Source organism: Lepisma saccharinum, chromosome 30, assembly GCF_977018435.1.
Source record: "Lepisma saccharinum chromosome 30, izLepSacc3.1, whole genome shotgun sequence".
Lineage (NCBI taxonomy): Eukaryota > Metazoa > Arthropoda > Insecta > Zygentoma > Lepismatidae > Lepisma > Lepisma saccharinum.
Genome location: NC_139258.1, coordinates 25,142,376 through 25,167,785, shown reverse-complemented (window position 1 = coordinate 25,167,785; position 25,410 = coordinate 25,142,376). Strand labels below are relative to the sequence as shown.

General features: G+C 39.9%; 1 protein-coding gene across 1 annotated transcript in view; it reads right to left on the bottom strand.

The window, feature by feature from the left end:
* Positions 1–25,005, bottom strand: part of LOC145982051 (anosmin-1-like) — a 155,985-nt gene extending 130,980 nt beyond the window's left edge. Inside the window, exon 1 of the mRNA XM_083115633.1 lies at positions 24,687–25,005. Coding sequence (XP_082971759.1) covers positions 24,687–24,848 — 162 coding nt within the window. The 5' untranslated portion in view covers positions 24,849–25,005. The remainder of the gene's footprint in view (positions 1–24,686) is intronic.
* Between the last annotated feature and the right edge of the window lie 405 nt (positions 25,006–25,410).

Genomic DNA, 25,410 nt, shown 5'->3' with positions numbered 1-25,410 from the left:
GGAAACCTGATGGTAAGAGACGTGTAGGAAGACCAAGATGAAGATGGAGGGACAACGTTGAGATGGACCTAAAGGAAATCGGTAAGGATGGAAAAGATTGGATTGATCTTGCCCAGGACAGGGACAGATGGAAGGCTTGTGTTGCTGCAGCCATAAACCTTCGGATTTAAGAAGGCTAGAGAGTTAGTTAGTTAATATTTCAATTCTGTCCCGGCACCTTTTTTCTGGATCAATTTATTAAATAAGGTCCAAGTTCGGTATTCAAAATGACACAACTTTTCTGACACTTTTGGCTAATCGCGACGATGGGGATGAGTGATGATACGATGAAATTGGCGAAGGGAGACTAAAAAACCATCCATACCCAGGTCGGAATTCGAGCCCGGGATCAGTATCGGCTGTGATAATTACTTCGTCACGGATATCGGCTATTCCACATTAGTATTTGGTAGGTTTACCAGACATTTTCTAAAAATGGAGGTTTTTTGAATTAAAAACAATTTAATTTATTCTGTATAAATGGAGTTTTTTTTTAAAATTAAAAACGATTTAATGTCATCTGTATGTGCTATTTAAAATTTGCATTGGAGGAAATTCGGATTTTTCTATTACACTCGCAAAGAGAATCATCATCCATAAGAAATAGAACATGTTGTATTTTTTATGTCGGGCGGATACATCCTAATCCTAAAACTCCAAGTAGGGGGAGAGGGTTCCCTCAAACCCACTATTATTTCTTCCTAGAAAAGTGACTTATCTTGACACTTACTTCCTGGCAAACAAGTACAATAAACACAGGCTCCACCCCAAAATTTTCCGCAATACCCCTGTATCATTTTTCACAGAGGTCATTTTGGCACTAATTTAACTTTACCCCCCCTCAAACACCTTACACACCCCACCTGGAAAATCATGGGAACATCATCATCTGCACCTGACAATACAAGGACGTTAGTCACTGCTGGGTGCACCTGGGTAGAAGGGTGTTTCTTGGATCCAAATTAACCTCACTGGTTGGCAACAATGCATGGGAAATCTCCGACAGAAAGAAGGCGAGATAGAAGATGCAAAACAGGGTTCTTTTTTTCCCCCAGACTGGAACACCGATATAAGAAACGTGACTGGGTGCTTCGGATAATGTAAATATACGCAAAATATGACACCAGATGGAAGCACGGGCGGTTTAACTACAATGACGGGAGTTAACTGACCATCACGTTGATGCAGCTTCGGTGACGGAACGGATTGAGGGGCTGGCTCACGTTCTACCAGCCAAAGGTTCTGGATTCGAGTCTACGCTTAGGTTTCTCTATGAGTGTAGTCTATATTTCATTCAAATCATTCACCCATCGGCTTCCCGATGGCTCCCGGTAATTCACAACGCAGTTAACAGAAAGATATGTAAACATTTAGCATGCTGCATAAAGACCCGAATCTTGATTGATGGATTCTTTCATTTTGCTTCACAAATCCCACAGAGGATTATAGTGGCTTCAAGTCCAGACGCCGGAGCCTCGTCAGTCTGCAAAATGCCTTAATCATTATTCGGAAAGTTACTTCTTAAAAGAAACCGAGTTACAGTTACTTGGATCAAAAAGTAACTGAGTTAGAGTTTCTTGGATAAAAAAGTAACCAGTGGCGGATTAAAGACGTTCTCTCGGAGGGGGCGGACAGCTATTACTGCGCCCCCTCCCCCGAACTTTCGGCGTCCAGCACACAAACTACAGTCCTAACATAAGTCATAAAATCAGTGTCGTAACTAAAATGTTATGCATGATAAATGTATTTCGAATATAATTATATTTTTACATGTAACATATACCATGTGTCCAATTCCTTGCGAGGCCGAGAGATCTGGAGGAGTGTTGAGGGCGGCGCTAGCGAAAATGCCGACATTTTCTACCAGTAACTTCCCTACTACAGCTTGGAACTTGATAAAAGTAAGGAAAGGAGGCATTGCGAGCGAAGCGAGCAAGTAAATTTTACAAAATGTCCTTTTATGTGCATAATATTTGACATCGAAAGGGACAATTGTCCCTCAGTGTCCCCCTGAAGGTGCCCTTGTCTGTCAATATTTGCCCCCCCCCCCTAGAATTGATTTTTTTCAACATTGACGTTGCACCACTTATGTAACATGGAGCTACGTGAAATATAAAATACACACGCAACATGTGTAAGCTAAATGACATAATTTTTTTTCCCTCAAAAGTGCAGTCTCCCTATCTTCCAAACAATTGTTCATGCATTTTAGACAAAATCAATAAAGAGAAGTCTTACTTCTTTCTCTGGTAAATTACAATGTGTTACAGAAAAGAAAATACACTGCGAGCGAAGCGAGGAAGAAAATTTGTACATCCATTTTCTTGCAAACTGAAAACAATAGGGCGCAAATAGTTCCACGGGGTGCCATGGAATTCTCTCTTTTACAACTTTATTCATTTAGATTGTTCGGCACCCAGGGCTGACTCCCGTCACCCCCTAGCTACGGTTCTGAAAGTGATGAGACTAAGAAAAGTAGGTATTGCGAGTGAAGCGAGCAAGAACATTTTACGAAATGTTTTTTCATTGCATGAAATTTGAAACCGGGAGGGTAATTGCCCTCTACAGGTGCCCTTGGCCGTCCATGTTTGCCTCCCTAGAATTGATTCCCGTCCAAGGTTGGGGGGAGGGAAGCAATGCCCTCTGCCTCCCCTGTGGTTACGCCACTGTGTAGCACACCAATCATTCTAAGTTGTTTAACTTCAATAAAATAAAGACTAATAGATTTCTCAAAAATCAAAATATCTTGATTTTTGATTCCAATAGGTGTAGCTAACTGTCGTGAACAGTGGAGCAGTTTAACCTATGTCTTGCCATAATGTTTGATACATTTTGTTCCAACTTTGTGAATTGATCAATAAATAACTAAATAACTAACTCCCTAGCCTTCTTAAACCCGATCAATAAATAAATAAATAAATAAAAACAGCTTGTGAGAGGCGCAGGAGAAGAATGATCGCCCCCTCAAGCCTTTAATTCGCCCTTGCAGCAAGCTACTAAGATAGTTGTAGTTCGCTTAAATGTTTTCCTTGTCACCCTAGTAGCGCTGGGGTATATGTCAGCTGTTCTTTCTCCCTGGCTATGGCCTTTCCACAATGACTGTGCATGAAAATATGAGTGAGAAGGCAGAGGTGGCGGGAATATTTTCTAGATCCTCAGTGAAGGGATGGTCACCTCACGACTCCTTTGATCCACCCTAGTACCTTCATCTTAAGTTCATTTTGTGCTTATCTTTCGTTGCCCCTCCTTCTTCCTTCATCATCCTTACCTTTACTCGACCCCTCTACGCCTCTTATCTGTCGTCTCCCTCTAATCTTTTGTCGGCTGCCATCTTTCATCGCACCCATCCTTCTTAATTCTTATCTTTGTTCGCCCCCTGTCTCGCGTTGCACCCTTATAATTCGTCACCCCTATCTTTCATCATTCTTATCTTTGTTCGCCCCCTTATCATTCGTCGCCCCTATCTTTCGTCATTCTTATCTTTGTTCGCCCAGTTATCATTCGTCGCCCCTATCTTTCGTCATTCTTATCTTTGTCGCCCCTTATCATTCGTCGCCTCCTATCTCTCGTCATCCTTATCTTTGTTCGCCCCCTTATCATTCGTCGCCCCTATCTTTCGTCATTCTTATCTTTGTTCGCCCCTTATCATTCGTTGCCTCTTATCTCTCGTCATTCTTATCTTTGTTTGCCCCCCCCCCCCGTCTCTCGTCGCCCCTATTTTAGCCACTCGTTACACTCGCCGTTAAGCTTGCTGCTCCCCACAATGGTAGTTCTTCGTAAAATACCACAATATTTGCCATATTGAAGAAATAAAATGAGATCCTTAAGGGTCTGTCGCTCCTCTATCCCTCTTTTTTTCCACTCTTGTATGTTTCTTAATTGACACTACGTGTGATATATTTCATTCCAACTGCGTACATTATTTATCAATATGTATAAAAAATAATATAGGTCCTTGGTGGAAGTCGCCCACGACGCCCCCTCAAAGGCCTCGGAGGGGGCGACTTTAATCCGCCCTTGAAAGTAACTGAGCTACAGTTACTTTACTTCTTCTTCCCCTTCGTGCTGTTAGGCGTCGGGGTCCTTCAGCCATCTGCTAAAACTCTTCCTATCTTGTGCCATTCTCTTAACTTCCATTAGTGCCTTTCCTCTTTTAGTAACCATCTTTGACAGGTATTGCTCCCATTCTATCCGAGGTCTTCCTCTTCCTCTCCTTCCTTCTGGTCTCGCTTCCATTACTTGTTTCGGTTTTCTTTCTTCTCCCATTCTCATGACATGGCCGTACCAGCCCAGTGTTCTTCTCTCTATTATCTCTTCAATTGATTCTACTTGTAGCTGTTCCCTGATTTTAGTGTTCCAGATTCTATCTCGTCTGGTTTTTACTACGACTCTTCTGAGGTATTTCATCTCTGTTGCTGTTAACCTACTTTTATGCTTATTTTGGAGCGTTAAGCTTTCTATGCCATACAGCATTGTTGGTATAATTATGGTTTTGTAAATCCTTAATTTAGTATTTTCTTGTACCTCCTTTTTTCCTACTATTGTATTACTTATTTGGTAATATATTTTATTTGTTTTTGAACCCTGCTATTTATTTCTTCTTCTACTTTTCCATCGGCTGTTATTATTGTTCCCAAATATTCATATCTATTCACTTGTTCTAGCTGTTCTCCTTGCCATTTTATTTCCAATCTCTCTTCATTTCCATGCTTTGATATATGCATTACTTTAATCTTCTTTGGGTTCACTATCATTTCTCTATCTTGTATTGAGCTGGTCCGTTCTATTACTGTATTTTGTAGTTCCTGTTTTGTTGATGTTATTAATGCTATGTCATCAGCATACAGAAGTGATTGTACATAAACTGGTTTCAGTTTCCTATTTCCAACCTTACATTTTCGTGTTCTTCTTCTACATTGTTTGTGTATTTGATCCATTAGTATTACAAATAGTAAGGGACTGAGGCTATCTCCTTGTTTAACTCCTTTGTTCATGTTAAATTCTTTTAATTTCTCCTATTTTCACTATTCCGAGGCTCCTATTTTTTGTAACGCTGACCATAGTTGCTGTCGTGGTACTGGAGTTACAGTTACTTGGATCACAAAGTAACTGAGTTAGAGATATTTGGATCAAAAAGTAACTGAGTTACAGTTACTTGGATCACAAAGTAACTGAGTCAGAGTTACAAAGATAAAAAAGTAACTGAGTTAGAGTTACTTGGATCAAAAAATAACCGAGTAACAGTTACTTGGATCACAAAGTAACTGAGAGTTACTTGGATCAAAAAGTAACAGAGTTGCAGTTACTTGGATCACAATGTAACTGAGTTAGAGTTACTTGGATCAAAAAGTAACTGAGTTAGAGTTACTTGGATCAAAAAGTAACAGCGTTGCAGTTACTTGGATCAAAAAGTAATTGAGTTACAGTAACTTGGATCAAAAACTGAGTTCATATAATAGTTACTTGGATCAAAACGTAACTACATTACAGTGAGAGTTACTCATTTTGAAAAATAACTCAGTTGCAGTCAGCACATGAAAAGTAACTCTAGTCTACTTTTGCAGTTACTCTCTGCTGGAAATTTTCTTGCAAACAAATTTCACACAACTAATGATCGTTAATCGTAATAAAATAACTATAGATTTTCAATTAGAACTGACGAATTGCAATAAAGCATGGATGTTCCAAACATAGGACGCAAGAAAGCCTAAATTCCTTGCTTTAGTACATTTCACTTAAGCATCCAGAGAAGACACATATAGTTGCCACGTTTTGATCTCACCTCACTTTACAAAATTTCAAGTTAACAATTTAAGTGTTGTAAAGTAACTGTTGACAACGTTACTTTTAAAAGTAGCTTGTTAAGAGTTAGATTTCCTCAAACAGTAACTGTGACTCGTAACTGGTTACAAGTTAATAAACGCACGGCCGGCCATGAAATTAGGCGGGTGGCAGTAGTTCGCACTGTTGCCACGTCAGAGCACAACCCCGTGTGTTAGGTGGTTTAAGAGAATGAAAGAATTATTTAATGAAAGATCTCGTTGTAGAGTTGGTCTTTGTAATCCATGCGATACAAACTGACAGTATTTACTCGAAAGGTGAGAGAGAGGTCGGTCTGACGCTCGAACTAGGCAACGCAGCCCGGTTGACGTTGCCACATAGTGCGCGGGAACCAGCGGCTCTTGTCCCATTCTCGCTTTTCTTTTCCCATATGTGACACCAGCGCAATTGTGCCCAGCAGCCTATTTTCATGGTCGTGCGTATAGTTACTTCTAAACAGTGGTCATGCCCAGAGGTGCCCAACCCCCCAACCCCAAGGCCCATGACGCACTCACCCCCAAAAAAGGTAGAACATCCCCTCCCCGTTTATTCCGAATTAATTACTCAAATTATTTTTGTCAGACAAAATTTGCGGAAAGATATAATACCGGAGGTGAAACCACGAATTTTTGTCTGGAGGGCAAATACCAGGATAAACGTACCAATAATAATAATAACATTAATAATGGACTTATTATTATTCTCATAAATTACGCAAAAAGGGGGCAGAAGTCTGTGCTAAACCATTTGTTTGGAACAAACGATTTGAAATATTTTTTTAACACCCTCAATTTCATATTAGCTAATAATGGAAATCAAGCACAGAAACTGTGTTTTTGAATGGCAGAAAATTAATAATAAATGCATACCGAAGATTCATGTGTAACATCTATGTACAACATATGTTTCACACATATGCAACATGGAGCGACATAAAATAAGAAAATAAAAATGCAACAAGCTAACACTAAATTGTGTACGTATTCAAAGATTATTCAATACAAATAGGCTATACAACACATATTATTTAAATACAGTACATTACAGAAAACAAGCAGATTGCGAGCGAAGCGATCAAGAAAATTTTTAGATCCAATTTTTGCAATTGAAAACAATATTGATATAACAGGGCGCAAATAATTTCACTGGATGCCATGGCATTGTCAACTTTTTTTAAAATCATTCGGCGCCCATGGCCGACTCCCGTCGCCCCTAGCTACAGCACGAGAAAAGCAGGTAATGCGATCCAAGGAAGCAAGAAAATTTTACAAAATGAATTTTTATTTGCATAAAATTTGAAATCGAAGGGGGTAATTGCTCCTATGTGCCCCCCCCCCCTGCAGGTGCCCTTGGCCGTCAATGTTTATCCCCTCTTGCTACCCTAGAAATGACTTCCGTCGAAGGTTGAGGGGGCAATGACCCCCTGCCCCAATGTGGTTGCGCCACTGTATAATACAGACATATTTAAGCAATATAAGTTTACTTTAGATACTTTAGGCTCACTGCCATTGTTAGTCAACCTTATTCTACACAGTTTCTCTGCTCTACTAACCTTGCATTAATGCGAATACCACGTCCCCCCTCCATCCAAACCGATTCTAAAGGCATAAGAGGTGGTGTTTCATTTCAACCCTGTCGCCGCGATCACCCACAGGTAGGTAGAAAAACTATACATAATAACCAAAACTAAAAATCAATAACAAGTTAATCAAATGATACGACCCCCCCCCCCTCATTTTTGTGTGAAGATATATAGAATTGGTATAAAATTTTGTCCCCCAAAAAAATTCCCATGATGCAGGCGCGTCATGAAACCCCCCTGTGAGCACCCCATGCCACATACCGGTTGGGATCCCACTTTAAACTGTAGGTCCAGTCCCAATTAGCCTATATGTGCATAAAAGTGGACTTAAAACACAATTCAAACAAAAACAAACCAAACACTGTTTCACTAGATTCACCACCGGCTCTGCAGGCAGTGGCGTGCCCGAGGAGGGGATGGTGGGGATCAGAATTTCTATAAAAAGAACGTCGAAAGAGGAAAAGATGGCAAAATTAAGGCGGACTACTAAAAATAGTATGTACACCCTTTCAAAAATCCTGGGCACGCCATTGTCAGCGCATGTGCAAAATGCAAGGCTAGGCTCCTGGTAAGGCTCGGAGCATTGTCAACAACTCCCCTCCCCTCAACTCTCATACATGCAGCTTGATGCACCTCCAATAGCGTCTGCGGAAAGTCTGGACCCCAGAGAAGCGTTGAGTAATAACATGTTGGTGCCTCGGCGCATGCATTCGCCTCGGGGGGAAAATGCCTGACCATGGATTTTTCGAACCTGATGACCTTCAAGGCATGCTCGTTTGTCGCGGATCTTAGGCACTGCGGTTTTTTTTCGTCTTTTTTTTTCAAAATAAAATTTCCCTCGTAAAGAACAATAATTCCCACTTCCATACTAAAAAATCCCTCTTACATATAAAATAATCCCTCTTCCATATAAAAAATCCCTCTAATCATCTACAACAGTCTATTCTAAACATTCGTGAGCTCACGGCCTGGTAAATTTGTTTTTGAAAGTCGATGCACCTATCCCAACAATTTTACTCGTAAATAGTTTATTAATTTGTTTAACTTTATACGTTAATTAATATTTATCCTTGAAATTTAATATTAATAAAAAAAAATTATGGTACAACAGGGAAGATAAAAATCACGATTTTTATTTAAAAAAAACATTTTTGTTGATATTTTTAAAAAACATGCATAAAATTGCTTGCATCGTTTTTGGCACCATGCACATAGATATATGTTTTTTTTTATAGAAAGGCTTTTTCTAGTAAACGGCCCTGTAAAATATTTGAACAGTTTGATTAAAGCAAATAAAAAAAAATATATGTAAACATACAATTTTCTGTTTGTGATACTGTAACTACTATGGAAATGTTATTTTTTTTAGTATGTTAATGAAACTATACTAATTTCAGTAACTTTTCTTCCAATGAAACTAAAACATTCTGGATGTACTCTATAATTGTTAAAATATTAACTTAAATACAGTAAAACCTGTCTTTCCCCGAACATGATGGTTCCGAGCAAAATTTTCCGTCTTTAGTTTTCCTTCTTATACAAGGTTGACTTTAAATACAGTATAGAGCGCTGCAGGAAATAATGGAAAGACAAATTTACATTTCGCATTACTTATAATGTAGAGTACTAATGCATGTACGTACATGAATAAAAATGCGATACATTCATCAATTTCATCATATCATCACTGATCCCCATCTTCGCAAATTATCCAAAAGTGGCACAAAAAGCGAAGTAAAATGGACACTCACAACATCCATGCCCATGCCAGGATTCGAACTCGGGATCCCTGGCGTCGTAACGCGATGTGCATAGAGGGAAAGAGAAAGATTGAACGATGGAATAAGAGAGGTGAAGAAAGATTGAGATAAAAAGAAGAATAAGAAAGAAACAAAGAGAGATAACAAGACAAATAGAAACATGACGAAAGAACAGAGGAGAAATAGACAAAGAAAGGTGGAGAAAGAAGGTAAGAGATGAAAGAAAGAAACGAAATCATAACAGCTATAGTATTGTAGCGCATTCTTTGATATCGACAATGTTAGAGTACAACACACATAAATTTGCCGTTGCGTAGATACCAATTTTCGTTTCGTCTCCCTCTCTCTTAGTATCACGTGTTCTACCCTGCTCGAAAACCTTCGCTATTGTTGCCATATTGTCATTCCATTCGTGGACACACACGCGCAAACATAATTGAAAACAATTGAATAGCGCTCCAGCTCGCGGTTCACACCGTTCGGCAGGGAAGGTAATGTGGCAATATAGCACGGCGTAGTGGTTGCTTCTTTTATGCAGTGCATGTTCATTGGCTAGCTAGTAACTAGTGTTGCCAACTGTAATGATGAAGCACTATTTCTGTCACGGAAGGGGAAAGGCAGGTAAAATGACGATGAGTTTTGTTGGATTGGAAGCACCATATTTTTATTTTATACTAAGAATTTTACCGGCTTGACGTTGTGTGCGTGTATTGCGTGTGTGTATGTGAAAGTGTGTGTTTGTTAATGAACGTTAAATTCCATAATGCCTCCAGTTCTGTCAAAGATGAAATCAAAAACCTTGCATAGCCAAGCTCGGGAAATTCTAAGCAACGTGCACGAGTTCATGAAGGAGGAAGCCAGTGAAGGTGTTAGCATCCCAATACAGCATTTTGGCAAGGGAGCAGCGGCTGCGACTGGAGTTCCTGAACGAACAATCAGGGCTATCATGAACGAAAGACAATCTCTTGAGATGTCAGAAGGTCCCTCCACATCATTCCACACTCCCGGGAAAGAACGACAAAGACCAGCGACCAAATCGTTAGTGGACGCTTTCGATGAAAACGTTATCCGTAGGCGCATATACGACTACGCTCTGCGTGAAAATGAAGTGCCGACATTGAAAAAATTGCATGTCAAATTACAGGCGGACATACATTTTGCGGGAAGTCAAGAGAGTTTGCGACGTTTGCTGCGAAAGATGGGATTTAGGTGGAGGAAGAGGAGGCTGTCATTTTTGCTGCTTAATGAGATGCATATTGTTTTCTGTGTTAAAATTGCCATGCTTTGATGGGTGACCAAGTTCATAGCAGGGCCGGCGGAAGGGGAGGGCGAACCGTGCCACCGGCCAGGGCGGCAAAATTTGAAGAGAAAAAAAAAATAAGCCTATTGAAAACTGTGGTCGAGCGAGATATTCTTTTGCGCTTAATAGTAGTGAAATAGCATAAGAAGTCTCATTATTTATTTTACATTTTGATGTTTTACTTAGGAATATATTGATTTTCAATTTCCCGTTGCTGCGTAATGGCCCGGGGGGGGGGGGGGGTCGAAATGGAGCGGCATCTACCGCCACCGCCAAGGGAGGCAAAATGACTAGCGCCAGCCCTGGTTCATAGCAAAAGAAAAAGCCGCGCAGCTTATCGTCTAGTGGCAGTATATGTACTTTTTATTGTTGTGGAAGCCGGCATCGTTTGTAAATGTAGAACAAAGGCAACCGACTTTCGCCGATCACAGAGAGAAAATAATAATACTGCTTGATGAGGAGTGTTGTGGTCCAATTGTCGCGGTTTAACACGTTGGCCTGTTATCTGCCGTTGCAGTTCCGTACCAGTGTATACGGGTTTTGGGAGTGAACAGTTAGAACGCCACCAGTGCATTAATGCAATGAAAAATAATATTTTTTTTTTATTTTGTTTGAAATCACTCAAATAAGGAATCGTATGAAGAAGTCTTCTTTGCAGCATTTTTGGTAATTTTACGTATGTGTTAGTTCATATTTTGCGAATTTTTAGTCCATATGTATGTAGCTACATACAAAGCCACTTGTTAGTACATATTAATCCTAGTCCTGGTATAATGCATGACGTTTAAAACTCAACGTTAGATAGACCTGAATTCTCTAATTTCCTTGTTGTACGTAACAGCTGTGCATCGGCGCACTGCAGCGATTTTTCTATCTGCTCCATTAGCAACACTGCTTCTTTAGTTCTGTCGCGCATCGCACGGCAGAAATATCTGTGCTGGACTCTACCGATAAGCGAGTGGCAACAGAGGCGTGTTCCACTTACAGTATTGTATTGTTTTCTTGCGAGCGAAAAAAATAAAGGAAGAAATTTCCGTCTTACTAAGAATAAAAACATCTCGTTGGTCTTTAAATGGTGTTCCGTTTCCGCGTTAAAGGAGGTTTCCGTCTTAAGCAGGTCATTTTCAGGTATAAAATCGGTCCGTTCTGGGGACCTTTTTTTTTCCGTATTTACAGGTTTCCTTCTTATAGAGGTTCCGGGATATGCAGTTTTTACTGTATTTTCATAGTCTTTGTAGCTGAATTTTGGAGATTTTTTTAATGATAGTTCGAAAAATGTCAGCTACCATGTTCATTTACAGTTGAATGATATTGACACTATTTATGGTTTAACATGATTAGTATTTTGTATATTTTTCTACACAAAATGTTTGCTATTTTTGACCATAAAATTATTCAATTTTAAATCAAGAGAAATCCTGTGTTTACATTTCCTTTCGTATAAGCTTCAGACCATCTGTACATATATTTTATTTCCTTTATTTTCTATCTTAGAACCTAATAATCACCATTAAATGATTATGAGAGTAATGTACTTTCACCAAAAGTGTTTCTGATATCTACAAAATCCTTATGTACATTATTCTGTAAATAACTCACTTAGTGATTTTTTTTCATAAAAATCACCTGATTTGAATCAATCCACTGTGTGGTAAAATCATAGAGAGTATTCGTTCATGTCTAACCTTGTTCCATTTCGGACACGGAACCATTCCAATTATTCAGAATATTTCCACTTCGATATATTTGATAATGAAAATTGGGCGCGCAAACTAAATTGACCGTAGTGCCCGTTTGTCAACGTACAAATTTCGAGGTGAGAAGCAACGCCCCCCCCCCCCCATAGGTTACATCATTTCATCGCTCACCAGTACTGTCACAAAAGCATTTTCTGTTATCGCAATCGAAACCCGCCATACTGCCGGAACACAAAGTGGGGGGACAACTGCCCCATTGCCCACCAAATCGCCACCACTGCTCAGAGACAATCAAATCTAAAAAATTTGCAAAAATCCAAGATATGCTATTTATTTTTGGCCAAATTGAAATTGACACTAATTTAATCTAATAAAAATTAAGGAAGAAAAATTTAAAAATACAAAATTCTAAAGAAGTTAATTGATTCGCTTTATTTTACTTCGCTTTTTGTGCCACTTTTGGCTAATTTGCGAAGATGGGGATGAGTGATGAAATTGATGAATGGACACTCACAAACATTCATGCCCAGGCCAGGATTCGAACTAACATACAACAGAAATTCTCCAAAATGCGAATCCATGCATGCCTATATACTGCAATACATCATCAAAAGATTCAATGTCGTTGATTTTACCTGGACAGATTGTAAAGAAAACTGATGCCAAAAGAGTTTAATTCCAGATTTTCTACGCAATGTGATGAGTAAAACCGCTTAAAATTGTATAATACAATGCTGAATAACCCTATCTAGAGATTTATGGATTCACATTTGTGAAAATTTCAGTCCTTTCTCGGAAACTTGCATAATTATAATACATCTGAGAGATAACTACCCCTTAACACTTTAGATATTTTTCACAATGAATGCCACCAACTTGCCAATACAGTCGCTAATTTTCCAAGTGTGCATCACTGCAACATTTCAGAATTTTTGGTTTCATGTTCCGCATTAGTGACGTCACCAGGCAATTGACGAAATTTTCAGGTGGATTCTACTACGGAAGAACTAAGATCTCCCCTCCCTCTTTCTGTTTCTCCCTCATCCTCAGTTCTTCTCTTTCTTTCTTTAATCCTTTTCTTGTTTACCCATGCATTTACCCTTGTCGTTCTCCCTCTTCCTGTTTCTTTTTCTATAACACTTCTTTCTTCCTCTGATAATCTCTTTCTTTTCCTTTCTCTGGTCAACTCATTATTATATTTCTTCTTCTTCTGATTACCTCTCTATTTCTCTCTCCTTAACCTTCTTTATCTGATCATCTCAATCACTTTTCCTTCATTCTTCCTCGGATCATATCCTCCTTTCTTCTTCCGACTACCTCACTCTTCCTCTGTGATCTCTTCTTGCTTTCTCTGATCATTTCTTTCTTCCTCTGACCTCTCATCTTATTTTGTCTGATATCATTCTTTCTCTTCTGTCTTCCTCTGGTCTCCCTTCTTGCTTTCTCTGATCAAATAATTACTTCCCTCCTCCTTCTTCTTCCTATCTCTCTCTTCTTGCTTTCTGTGAACATGTCATTCTTTCTTTTTTCTTCTTCTGATCTCTCTTCTTGCTTTCTCTGATCATATTACACTGCCCTCCAGAAATTAAGCAACAACAAGAAAATGTGAGGTAAAAGAGAAAACAGTTGGAGAAAAGAGAAGATGAGTGGTGGGCACGCTGAAAGAAAGCAACGAATGCGTTAGGGATCGTATCCCTTATTAGTGTCAGACAACGGTAACTTTCGTTACAAATAAAATATGTACACCCTCCGTTCTTGTGTTTCGTTCTATTGGATGATCACCACTTGTTGCTTAATTTATGGAGAGCAGTGTATTATTTCTGTTCTTGCTATCTCTGATTATATCAGTCTTCTTCCTTCCTCAGACCTCTCTTCTTGCTATATCATTCTCTCTCCTTCTTTGTTCTTCTGAACTCTTTTCTTGCTTTCTTTGATAAAATCATTATTTCTCTATTTCTTCTTCTGATCTCTCTTCTTGCTTTCTCTGATCATATCAGTCTTCTTAATTCACTTCTCTTATTGCTTTCTCTGCTTTTTCTTCTGAACTCTCTTCTTGCTTTCTCTGATCACATCATTATTTCTCTGCTTCCTTCCCCATGATCTCTTTTTTGGTTTTTCTGTGATCATATCATTCATTTATCTTTTCTCTTCCTCTGATCTCTCTTCTTGCTTTCTTCATATTTCTTCTCTTTCCCGCAAATTAGGCAACACTTCTCTGGCAAACTGGAAACAGTGAAATTCACTCAGGAATTTAGGTAAAAGGCAAATTTCATTACAAATATCGAAACTGCATTGGAAATTGAAGATATTCTGCTCACATAAAGTCTCAATGAATGTAGTGCGAAAAAACTTGATCTTTTTTCTTGTAACTCATATCCGAAATATGATTAAATATTTTAAGTTTGAGTTTTGGGTAAATAATTTGTGTGTGATTTGATTTATTTTACTTCACCTTTTGTGCCACTTTTGGCTAATTTGCGAAGATGGGGATGAGTGATGATATGATGAAACTGATGAATGGACACTCACAAATATCCATGCCCAGGCTAGGATTCGAACCCGGGACCCCTGGCGTCGCAGCGCGATGTGCTAACCACTCGCCACAGGGGCCGGCTGGGTAAATAATTATTTAACTTTTAAAATTTTGTAATAATTCAGCAAGCATAGAACTAAGCTTAGTGCAAATTTAGACATTTCGAATATTTCTCGCAAAATGTACAATCTAATATCAAGTATATTCATTACCCTGGCAGTAACAATGCTACTGCTTCAGCAATAATAATAATCGATAAGGTTTTGTGGCCGCCATTTCAGTTCTTAGATAAAGGGAAAATTTTGGACGAGAAAGGGAAATTGCAGCGTCTCGTTGTGGCAACACTGACTTGGAAAGATAGAACAGCAGACATTGTGGCAGGGTATGGCGGGAACACGAAGAAGCGGTAGGTTAGTCCCAATTAGAATAAAAAAGAAATAATAACAAAAAAAAAGACGTCCCGTCAGTTTTTGGTATTCGGAGATTTAGTCCGAGGATGTTACATGTCTGAATTCTCAATTAGGTACTCGGCATTTTTGTTTGACAGCTGGAATTTCCCTTTTTTTCCCCTGCGGGAGGGAGGGAGGGTGGTCTTGTTTTGCCAAGGCGGCCAACCGTCGCGTTAGAAGTTTCGCTGTCCGTGTGCGCGACCTTCAAACCCGTTTACATTTATTTCTGTCTACTTCACTGCTTCTGAAGTTCACCGCCAGAGCAACACGTTACTTTCTTTCATAATAGGAGTGTTTAGAAGTAACGAAAGTAGCAGTAAATCTTCAAGTAACGAATGACTGAATGAATAGTTAAGTTTTTGCACGTTTCAAGTTTGGGAAGAAAATGAATAAAACTTTCATTTCGTATAATTATGCACATTTGCTACGAGCAAACAATTTGTGTTAATTATTCAACTGGTTGTTTACCTTTGAATCTCCAGTTCCGTGAGCGAGTTAACTAGTGAGCCTACCAAGTGTCTAAAGCCTGAACAAAAGGGTTTGCGATTGGTGCTGGGTTGAGATGACTCACCGGCTCGCTTGTTGATTGGGAGGTTTGAGACTTGCGACTCGCTTCCAGGCTACAAATGCATAACACCCAAGGATGTTACTCTACCTCTAAATTTTCATGTTTAAACTTATGAACGTTATTACAACGTTTTAAAATTGATGTTATTTAAGATGCGGATTTTTAAAGCACTAAAAACTTATAACATGATGAAAGTAGGAGCTTAAAAAGACACTAAAAATAAAAATTGCGAAAAAACAAAGAGTGAATATGAACTTTTCATTGATTTTCTTAGTTACACACTTATTGACTTGAAGCTTTTGTATTGTACTGTATTTTTCTAATATTTTTGTCGCTTCTCTGTTACTTTTCGCTACTCGCATCGATGAATTATGGTAAGATGAAATTAATGAAAGACACACAAAACAAGATATAGCTTTCTATAGAGTACTGTGGTGAGAACCAAATTACACTCTAATAAATATGCAACTGAACTGCAACCAAAAGTGGCGTAACACGCTAATTATTTTAACACAACACCTAATCGGGTATTCGAAGCCTCCATACTTGGTGCATTTTGACCGGAAAGACACCAAAGATGGTGCTAAACAATGCCTTAACACCAAAACGAATGTCCTTTTACCACCACTTTTGGTTGAAACTGCATTTTTTTTATGTAGCGAAAGAAAGCGTGAAGAGGATATGTATGCCAAGAGGCTTTTCGGCAAGCAAAATAGGCACTAAGTATAAAAATAGGCATTTATAGGGACTATAAGAAACGTTGGCAGACTAGAAACAAGACACAAATTTAATAAAGGCTACTGATGAAGATACTGCTACTACTGTAAATGAATTTAGTGGCAAATAGGCAAAAATCCCTAAGTAACTAAGTTACTTTAAAAATTATAGTAATAGTTATGTTTGGTAGCGAGTCTACCACGACAACAGTTTCAAAATTGAGACCATATAATCGTCTGAGACTTATCAAGACGAAATTAACAACAATATAGTTGCTATATCTCTTCACTTTTCCCCCCTCTTTTAGACTGATCGTGGCAAAAAGAAGTTTTCTAAGCTTACTTTATGCACAGGTAGGTTAATCGGGACTTGAACCTACAGTTTAAAGTGGGATCCGAAGCAGTGAGCAATGTGACTCCGCCGGGAATCGGACACGGGAACCCTTGATTACAAGGCAGCGCCGGTAGTCATTACGCTATTCACTTGTTCCTAAGACTGTCGTGTCACTAGCAAAATGATCGCCCTCAACAAGACCTATTAAAAAGAAAGGGACAAGTAATATCAAGACGGAACAAAATGGATGTTGTAGGCAGATAACATCAGGAGCTCCACATCGGCTGATGATAATCTGCAAGCGAAAGCAACAGTTGGCACCACTGAGATTACTTGGTAACTCTTTTTCTCCCGCCCTTTCTTGCCTGGAGAGGCCGACAATGATAAGTGTTTGTGGGATGTTAAATGGTTGGAGGAGCGTGAAGATGGGGATTATTTCCTCACTTCTGTCTCGGTCCACTCCTTTTCCACATCCCGTACAAGATGCACGCTGCACATGGGCATTTCCAGCGAAAGCAGGGTTGCCGCTCTCAGATTTATTTTCGTGGTGAAAGGTATAACCAGGTAGCGTGAATCTGTGAGGTTACCTGCTATCTAAGACATGATTCGTGTTCTTTGTAGGGCACGCTGTTAATAGAACGGTAAGATAACCTTGAAATAATGATTACTGATCTTTTAATATAAGAAGTTGGGCCACACAGTACACAAATAGGGAAATCTGAACTGTGCATAAACAGGTAATTATTTGTGGTAGACTGTAGTAAACGGTGTCCGGGTGTGATTCGAGTAATTATTTTACTCCGCTTTGCTAACACTTTCCGCTAATCGAGAAGACGTGTGATTACATGATGTAGGGACACTCTCAAAGAACACCCATGCTCAGGCCAGGATTCAAACCCGGGACTCCCAGTAAAAAGTTATCCGATTACAATTTATATGAACACCAGGTTTGATATCTTGTTCAATACCCGAATCCCGAATCACAGAACCTATATCCGAATCTCCAATCGTGGATCTGATATCCACGAATTCGATACCCAAATCTCAGAATCTGGAACTGATATCCTATTCCCGGATGAGACACCCACCCTTCATTGTCCGATTTTGATTATTAAAATTTTTGGTTATTTAACGTCGCTTTTCTTCCAATTTTGGCTAATCGCGTCAATGAGGATGAGTGGTAATATGTGTATGCGCAAAGAACACGCCTGCCGAGCCCGGGATTCGAACGTGGGACCCCTGGCGTCGTAGCGTGTTGTACTAACCACTCCGCCACGGCTTTTCATTGTCCGAATCCATTAACTTTCCTTGCCTGCCAATTTTTATTGTCCGAGGCGGTGCTAGTTCGTATTTAGAGAGGTGTAAGTGTAATTTAGATTCAAAATTATCACTTACTCAGCCATTGTTAAACTTTTTAAGGGGGGATGAGGAAATTGGAGGTGTTGGGGAACGAGTGTGGATAAATCACTGGGTCTGACAACTTGCAACAGTCGAAATTTTCGTGAACAAGATAAATGATACAGAAATAAGCCAGTTACTATTACAAAAAACATACGTTGTATGCTTACATAAGCTATTAGTTAGGTATAGTTGGTGGATTTTACTTCGCCTTTTGTGTCACTTTGGCTAATTTGCGAAGATGGGGATGAACGATGATATTGATGAATGAACACTCACAATCATACATGCCCAGGCCAGGATTCGAACCCAGGATCCCTGGCGTCGTAGCGCGATGTACTAACCACTCCGACACGGGGGCCGGCTATAGTTGGTGCAGTGTTTTACTACAAACATTCATTAATTTTTACATATTGTGTCGTGTGGGACAAATTGATAAAATATTTTATTCAAGAGTTCAAATTTCAGAAAGAATTATATGAATGTGAGATTGTATAAATCAAGCTGCATTTAACATTGCTTATGCTTCATCTATAATTTACATTATTTACGTACACCATTTAGAGTATAAAAAAATGTAAACTACATGTACGTACGTACTTACTTTGTGAGAACTTACACTTCACAGCACATTTCTGGTAACTTTCCATTGCCTGTGGCTAGAAGTTGTGCATAAAAACAATAAAAGATCCAACGCGAAAATCTCCATAACAGCTATGTAAAGCAAGGACAATATACAGCAGTGATTTACCAAGCATTGGAAGATTCAAACAGGCGAGGAAAGGACAGCAGGGACGTAAACCGTAGTGGAATTATCACAGCAATCACGCCCACTCGCTAGATGGCGTTAGTGTGTTTACGAGTCGAGTGTCTTTTTTTCTTTTTACACTGTCGGTGTTCGTGCAGGAAAAGAAACAGGTTCCACACGAAATTTTTCGCCAAACGACCACAGCCGTGCAAACGAGAATTTACGATACTGGCCAGTGACGAAGAGGACAATTAATGTCAGGGGTTTTCATGAATGAAAACCGCAGTTCGCTGATCACAAGAGGCTGGGGGGGAGAGTCTCATATATCGAGGAGATATTTCGCCGATGCAATGGTCCAAGTCCCCATTCAGAATTTGACAATGAAAAACATCGAAAGAATGGAACGTTAAAGATTTACGAATTAAATAGCAGCCAGATGACGTGGCCAACGCAAACATTCACAAAGCGGCATGGCAATCTGTCCTAGACCTGGGACAACCTGTTTTGACTTCACATTTAGGCGTATATTTATTTACTTTGTATTGGCAGTTTCTTAAAAATGCATTATTAAACTGTTAGGTTAAAAGAGTGGCACACACACACACTTGGAATAATTCTTCTTGTACTGTACGTACAGGTACACCCAACAGCGAAAGAATCAGTAGGCAAATGATACACCACCATTTTCATTCGGTCTGTATTACACATTGTGCTGCCAATCAATTGAAATACTGCTGTCAATAAGCTTCGAACATAGTTTCAGTCCTTAAAACAACACACAATGTAGAATAGAAGAGTAATTAAAATAGCGGTGGACAATTTGCCTACCATTATCTTTGCCGTTGACTGTACAGGCAGTGGTGGCGATTAAAGGGGAGCAGTTGCACCCACTTTTCGCCACTTTTGCCCCCGCCCTATGGTAAACCTTATCTAGAAAGGGAAATAAAATGTCCTTGCCCCCTCTCCCCCCCCCCCCAGTTTTGGCACCTTGCCCTGCGGGTTTTGGAACCCAATCGACGGTGCAGGTCAATTGTTCACCTTACGATTTTTTTTAATGTGCAAGTATTAGCAAGCAAATTGTCCACCCCCATGCTTATTCCCTTTGTTTGAAACAAAAAAGTCAAACAAGCTGGCGAAAACCTCTGTACTACCAGCATTTAAATTAATGTATCTATTTCAATTCATGAATCTCAGATTGCGTCAGGAAAATTAATGATGATCCGGATGGCGTATTGGTAACGTTGTCGCCTTGTAATTAAGTGTTCCTGGATTCGGATACCACTTTAAATTGTAGGGCCAGTCCCGATTATCTTTTCTCTGCATAAAGTGGGCTGAAAACTAAAAAACCTCAAACAAAATGATTGAACGCTGACGGTGAACGTTAATCTTTGATTTGTAATATTTAAATATTTATATGCCTCACTGTACAGTCGATTACTTTATAGTGGTCATCATGTTTATTCACTTTCGTTTACGCAATGAGAATTTCAAGAATTGAAACGAAATAAACTTCTGACAACAAATGCACCAGCATACAGGATGTAAGAGAAAAATTAATGGGAATAGTCAGGGACAATTTGACGAGTAATACGTGTGCACCCTACTGTACCATCAATTGACACAACAAAGTAGCTCTGGCATCGACGTATAATAAGACTCGTACCGTATAGGTTTCGTCCCTTTCTTGCTTATTTATTGAGAATAGTATAGTTCTGATCAGTGACGGCGACTGGGTTCCAAAACCAGGAGGGCAAGGTGCCAAAACTAGGGGGGGGGGACAGTTTACTTTCCTTTGTTAGATAAGGTTTAGCATAGTGCGGGGGCAAAGGTGGCGCCCCTGTAATCTGATGGCAAAATTTCGCCCAAACATTGAACTTTCGACCTACATACAAGAAACACACGAAACGAATCCACACAACTCACAGAGATAATATGCGAACACAACATTACACAAGTAGTGAAATTCGATCACATCTTGATGATGATTAGTCGACTCATGTTTTCGTCCCAAGGGTTCCACGTTCGAGTCTCGATGTGGGCTTGAGTTGCCCCTTAACTCCGTTCATCAACTTCATCCAATCGCCATTCATCCTCATCGTCGCGATTAGACAAAAGAGGTAGAAGAGGGACGCAAAATAAAAGAAAAACATGTTTTGAGCAAGAGGAGAAAGGTGGGGGTTCAAATCCCACATGTAGTGCCTTTCAAATTCGCATGACAAAACATGAAAAAATAGAAATTTAGTCGCTACCTTAGTATTATACGGACTACCTCCAATTAGTACGCTATACGTACCTATACGACGCACGCTTTTAGAAGCGATATCGGGCGGGGCCACGCAGAGGGTGTGCGTGGCGATCAGCCAATGGCAGGAGTGCAACGTTGTACAGTTATGAGACTGCGGCGCGGAAGTTAAAAGCCGTGTTCTGTATTTTTCTTGCGCGCAAAAAGTTTTCATAAAATTCGCCACATTAAGGTTCATCATAAGATGGGGAAATACATTTTGAACCTGACTGTCCAAGTCCCATGAATTTCCGTCGCCGACAGCCGGAGTTATCGTTCCTTGAAGAAACAAGGGAAACATCACCTTTCCATTTCCTTTCCATCCACTTTCTGATGTTTCTGTTTTTTTTCGTTGCCACCGTGTTGACGCAGCTGAGTTGTTGTGTCTAAGGAAAACCGTGGGTGTTGAATTCGCCTCGATATAAACAATGACCCTTCATTGTTCTGGGCGTTCTCGAACGTTTAAAAAGTCTGAGTTCAGCATTTTCGTACCAAGGCCGATGTAAACTTATTCGCTTATCGTTCACTCGTGCGCCACAAAGAACAGTTTGTGAAAAAAATAAATACGGCCCTTTCGTGCAATAGTGTGTGTTCCGTGTGTTATTTTTATTTTAAATAATGCCACTCTCAAAACCTAGCACCAGTAGTACAGGCACCAAGGGTGCAAAATCTAATCATTAACCTCCAGGAGAGTGACTCGGAAATGAGTGAAATCAGTGACACGGAGACCGAGGAAGACGACGAGAGCGGTGATGAATAAATACCTTCAAGCTTCCTTCAGGTATGGGTTTCTCGTATATGCTACAGTGATATGATATTATAATCCTGTGTAGAAATATTCACTATATTATTTCACTGTACTCATTCATACTTTGTATGCATTACACAAAAATAGTTAAATATTGGATACAGCATTCTTTCCCTTCCGCTTGCAGTTAGTTTGGCAACAGCCTGGTAGCACTGGCTGGGTATTGGCCGAACTCATGTTCCTTCTAAAAGCGTGCGCCGTATAACCTAATCTAACCTCCATATCTAATTTAGACGCTATAAGAACCTAACCTTACCCATTATGGTAAATTTCTCGTATCGGACAAACGGATTTCTTCAAATTTACAGGAGAGATTACTTACCGAATGCAGTTTCTTTATACTTGAGGAAGTTCGGAGAAGTGTTTTCTCGCATCGTTCATTGAATTTTGCCGGTAAATCATCTATTTTTTGATATAAATGTGTGACCGATGCACGAAAGCTCTTGCATCCATTTACTTCCAGGTGGATGTAGCCTGTGTGTGATGACGTAATCCCGGTCAGTGTTTCCAAACTTGTGTTTTTGTAACTGAAGAAGGTACGTTTCCGCAAATGGTTTGTGGGGCTATGTGTCAATGGTTTGTGGGGCTATGTGTCAATGGTTCGTGGGGCTATGTGTTAATGGTTCGTGGAACTATGCGAGAATGGTGTGTGGGGCTAAGCATATTTTTTTCGAAACCATTTTTTAACTATTGTAACCTATACGTGACCCTACCTAACCTAACCTTACCGGAAATGGTTCGTGGGGATATGCGAGAATGGTGTGTGGGGCTAAGCATATTTTTTTCGAAACCATTTTTTAACTATTGTAACCTATACGTGACCCTACCTAACCTAACCTTACCGGAAATGGTTCGTGGGGCTATGTATGAATGGTTCGTGGGGCTATGCGTCAATGGTTTGTGGGACTACGTAGGTATTTTTGGGTGCAGTGGGGTGGAAACACTGCATGCCGAGTATGGTAGTGAAACTGTGACCGCCATTTTTCGTGTTATCGAAGGCAAAAAGAAACGAAGAAAACTTACTCGATTTGTCGCAAATAGAGCTTACTTCCGTTAAATAAGCGAAATGCCACCTTCAGCAATGTTTCTCAATGCAGAATACGTAAGTACGAATATTCAAATTAAATGAACTAGCAAATTTCAGCCGTTTGTCCGATACGAGAAATTTACCCTAATTATATATGGAGGTTAGGTTAGGTACGTATATGTAGTCCGTATAATACCACCTAGCCACTAAAACGGACTCTAGAAGAAATCTCAGCCTTCATTTTGTAACATGCTTAAACACAACTCCACGATAGGTTTCGTGAACAAAAAAAAATTTAAAGTGTGTTTCCTGGAAAGCAAACGAAGATAAAACAATTGAAACCTCGTTAACATCAATACCGAAAATATTGTCTGGGCACGCACCTCATTTTGGGCGCCCGAATCACAATATTTAAAAAATAACTATTATCAATATGCAAAAGCATAGTGCCGAATTAACGTCAGAACTTCTGGGAATATTTAGTACCCCTCTTCTGTATCTTTTCCTGGTGACGCTACTTCCCCTCCCCCGATGGAAGATAATTGCTACTCCCACTATAGTTTCAACTGTCATGATCAACTTCTCAATTAGTTGAAACGCGACGTATACATTATCAGTGAACGTCATGTGCGAAAAAGAAATGAATATGTCTTTACGAAATTTCTTCCGGAATTAGAGCAACTGTATAATTGCTATAATTGTTTTGGAAAATGCGCTATGAACACACTCGTGCGGTTGAAGGCAGTTGTAATTCTATTTAACATGATCGATACATAGTACAGAATGTGTTATTAGTACTACTGTCCTACTATTCATATCGAAAGGTTGTCTTCTAAGATGGGACATGTTAATGTCGTCTTTCATGACATCAGAAGAGAGAACGGAACTGTATAAAAGAACTGTAGAGAATGATAGACGCTAAAGTTGCCCATTCAGCCACAGAGAAAAAGAGAGAAAGAGGATGAGAAATAATGAAGAAAGAGGGCGGGAGAGAGACAGGAAAGGGGTGAAAGGAAGAGAAATCATTTTTGTTTTCTAATTTTACGTCGCTTTTTTCTTCTACATTTGGTTAATAGCGACGGTGATAAATTAAGATTAGATGAAATTGCTTAAGGAACACTCAATGGAACACCCAGGACTCGAACCCGAGACCGTCGTTCGCCACATCGTTGAGTCGGCATGCGGCTGGGTAAGGTAAATATTCACGAGAAAGGAGAGAGGGGGGAAGGAAGGGAAACAAAAATCAAGCGGGAGAAAGATATATAAATTAGGTAAATGGTCAAGAATAGAGAAACTAATACTGAACTAAGAAAATCGAAAACGAGAAATAGGATAAAAGAAAAGGAGTGATAAGAGTTGCAAATAAAAGGGAAGAATAAGTAGCCAATTTTTCAGGGGGGTGAAGCCCCTTGATCCGCCCAGCGAGCGCCCATGATACCTATTAATTCTTACAGCTGTCTACTTGCATGGGATTTCTCACTGCGATGCAAGCTGGCTGAAATGGCGGGAAAGAAGATATGCTCCAACGTTATCACTGCACAAGTTGCAACACGATGCAAGCTGCAACGAACCTAAAAAGCAAAAAACAAAAAAAAAAACCAACTTGAATGCATATTTTGAGCTTACCGCTTCTTTGTCTTCAGATTTACGCCTCCAGCACTTCGCTTCGCACCTCAAAAGGTTCAAATCTAGCTTCCTCACGTTCTCTACGACAGCGGTCGACGAAAAACCACACACGTTTATGCAGCACAAAACACAAAGAATGACAACCCGCATGATTCCTTTCATACCAGCGGGAAGGGGAATTGGCAAGAACACTTATTATATCTTCTTCCTCACATGCCTTCTTGTTTTCTTCTGTTTTATACCTGCCCTACTCAACTCGGTGTTCAGGATTGAGCATGTTTTTAAATCGCTACTGTGAATGCATTTCGGCAGGAGCGCCTCTGCTGCCATCTGTCGTTCGAGATTCACACTATGAGGGGCTGGTTTCGCCGTGGTGACGTTCACTCGATGCGGTAGATCGGCCTGTCGCTGTTCCTGACAGGGGCGGCGCCAGAAATTTTCGGCCGGGTGGGCAGAAGCTCCATATTGATAGATTAGGGTGGCAGTATAAATTTAAGGGAGAATTCACACCGAAGAGGCACCCGACATGCTTGATTGATTAATTTGGTGTTTTAAGTTCACTTTATGCACAGTAAGGCTAATCGGGACTGGACCTACAGTTTAAAGTGGGATCCGAACCACTATGTGCCTCCACCGGCTATCGAACCCGGGACACCTTGATTATAAGGCGACGACGCTACTACTGCGCCATCGGGGAGGCACGACGCGACATGCGACACGAGTC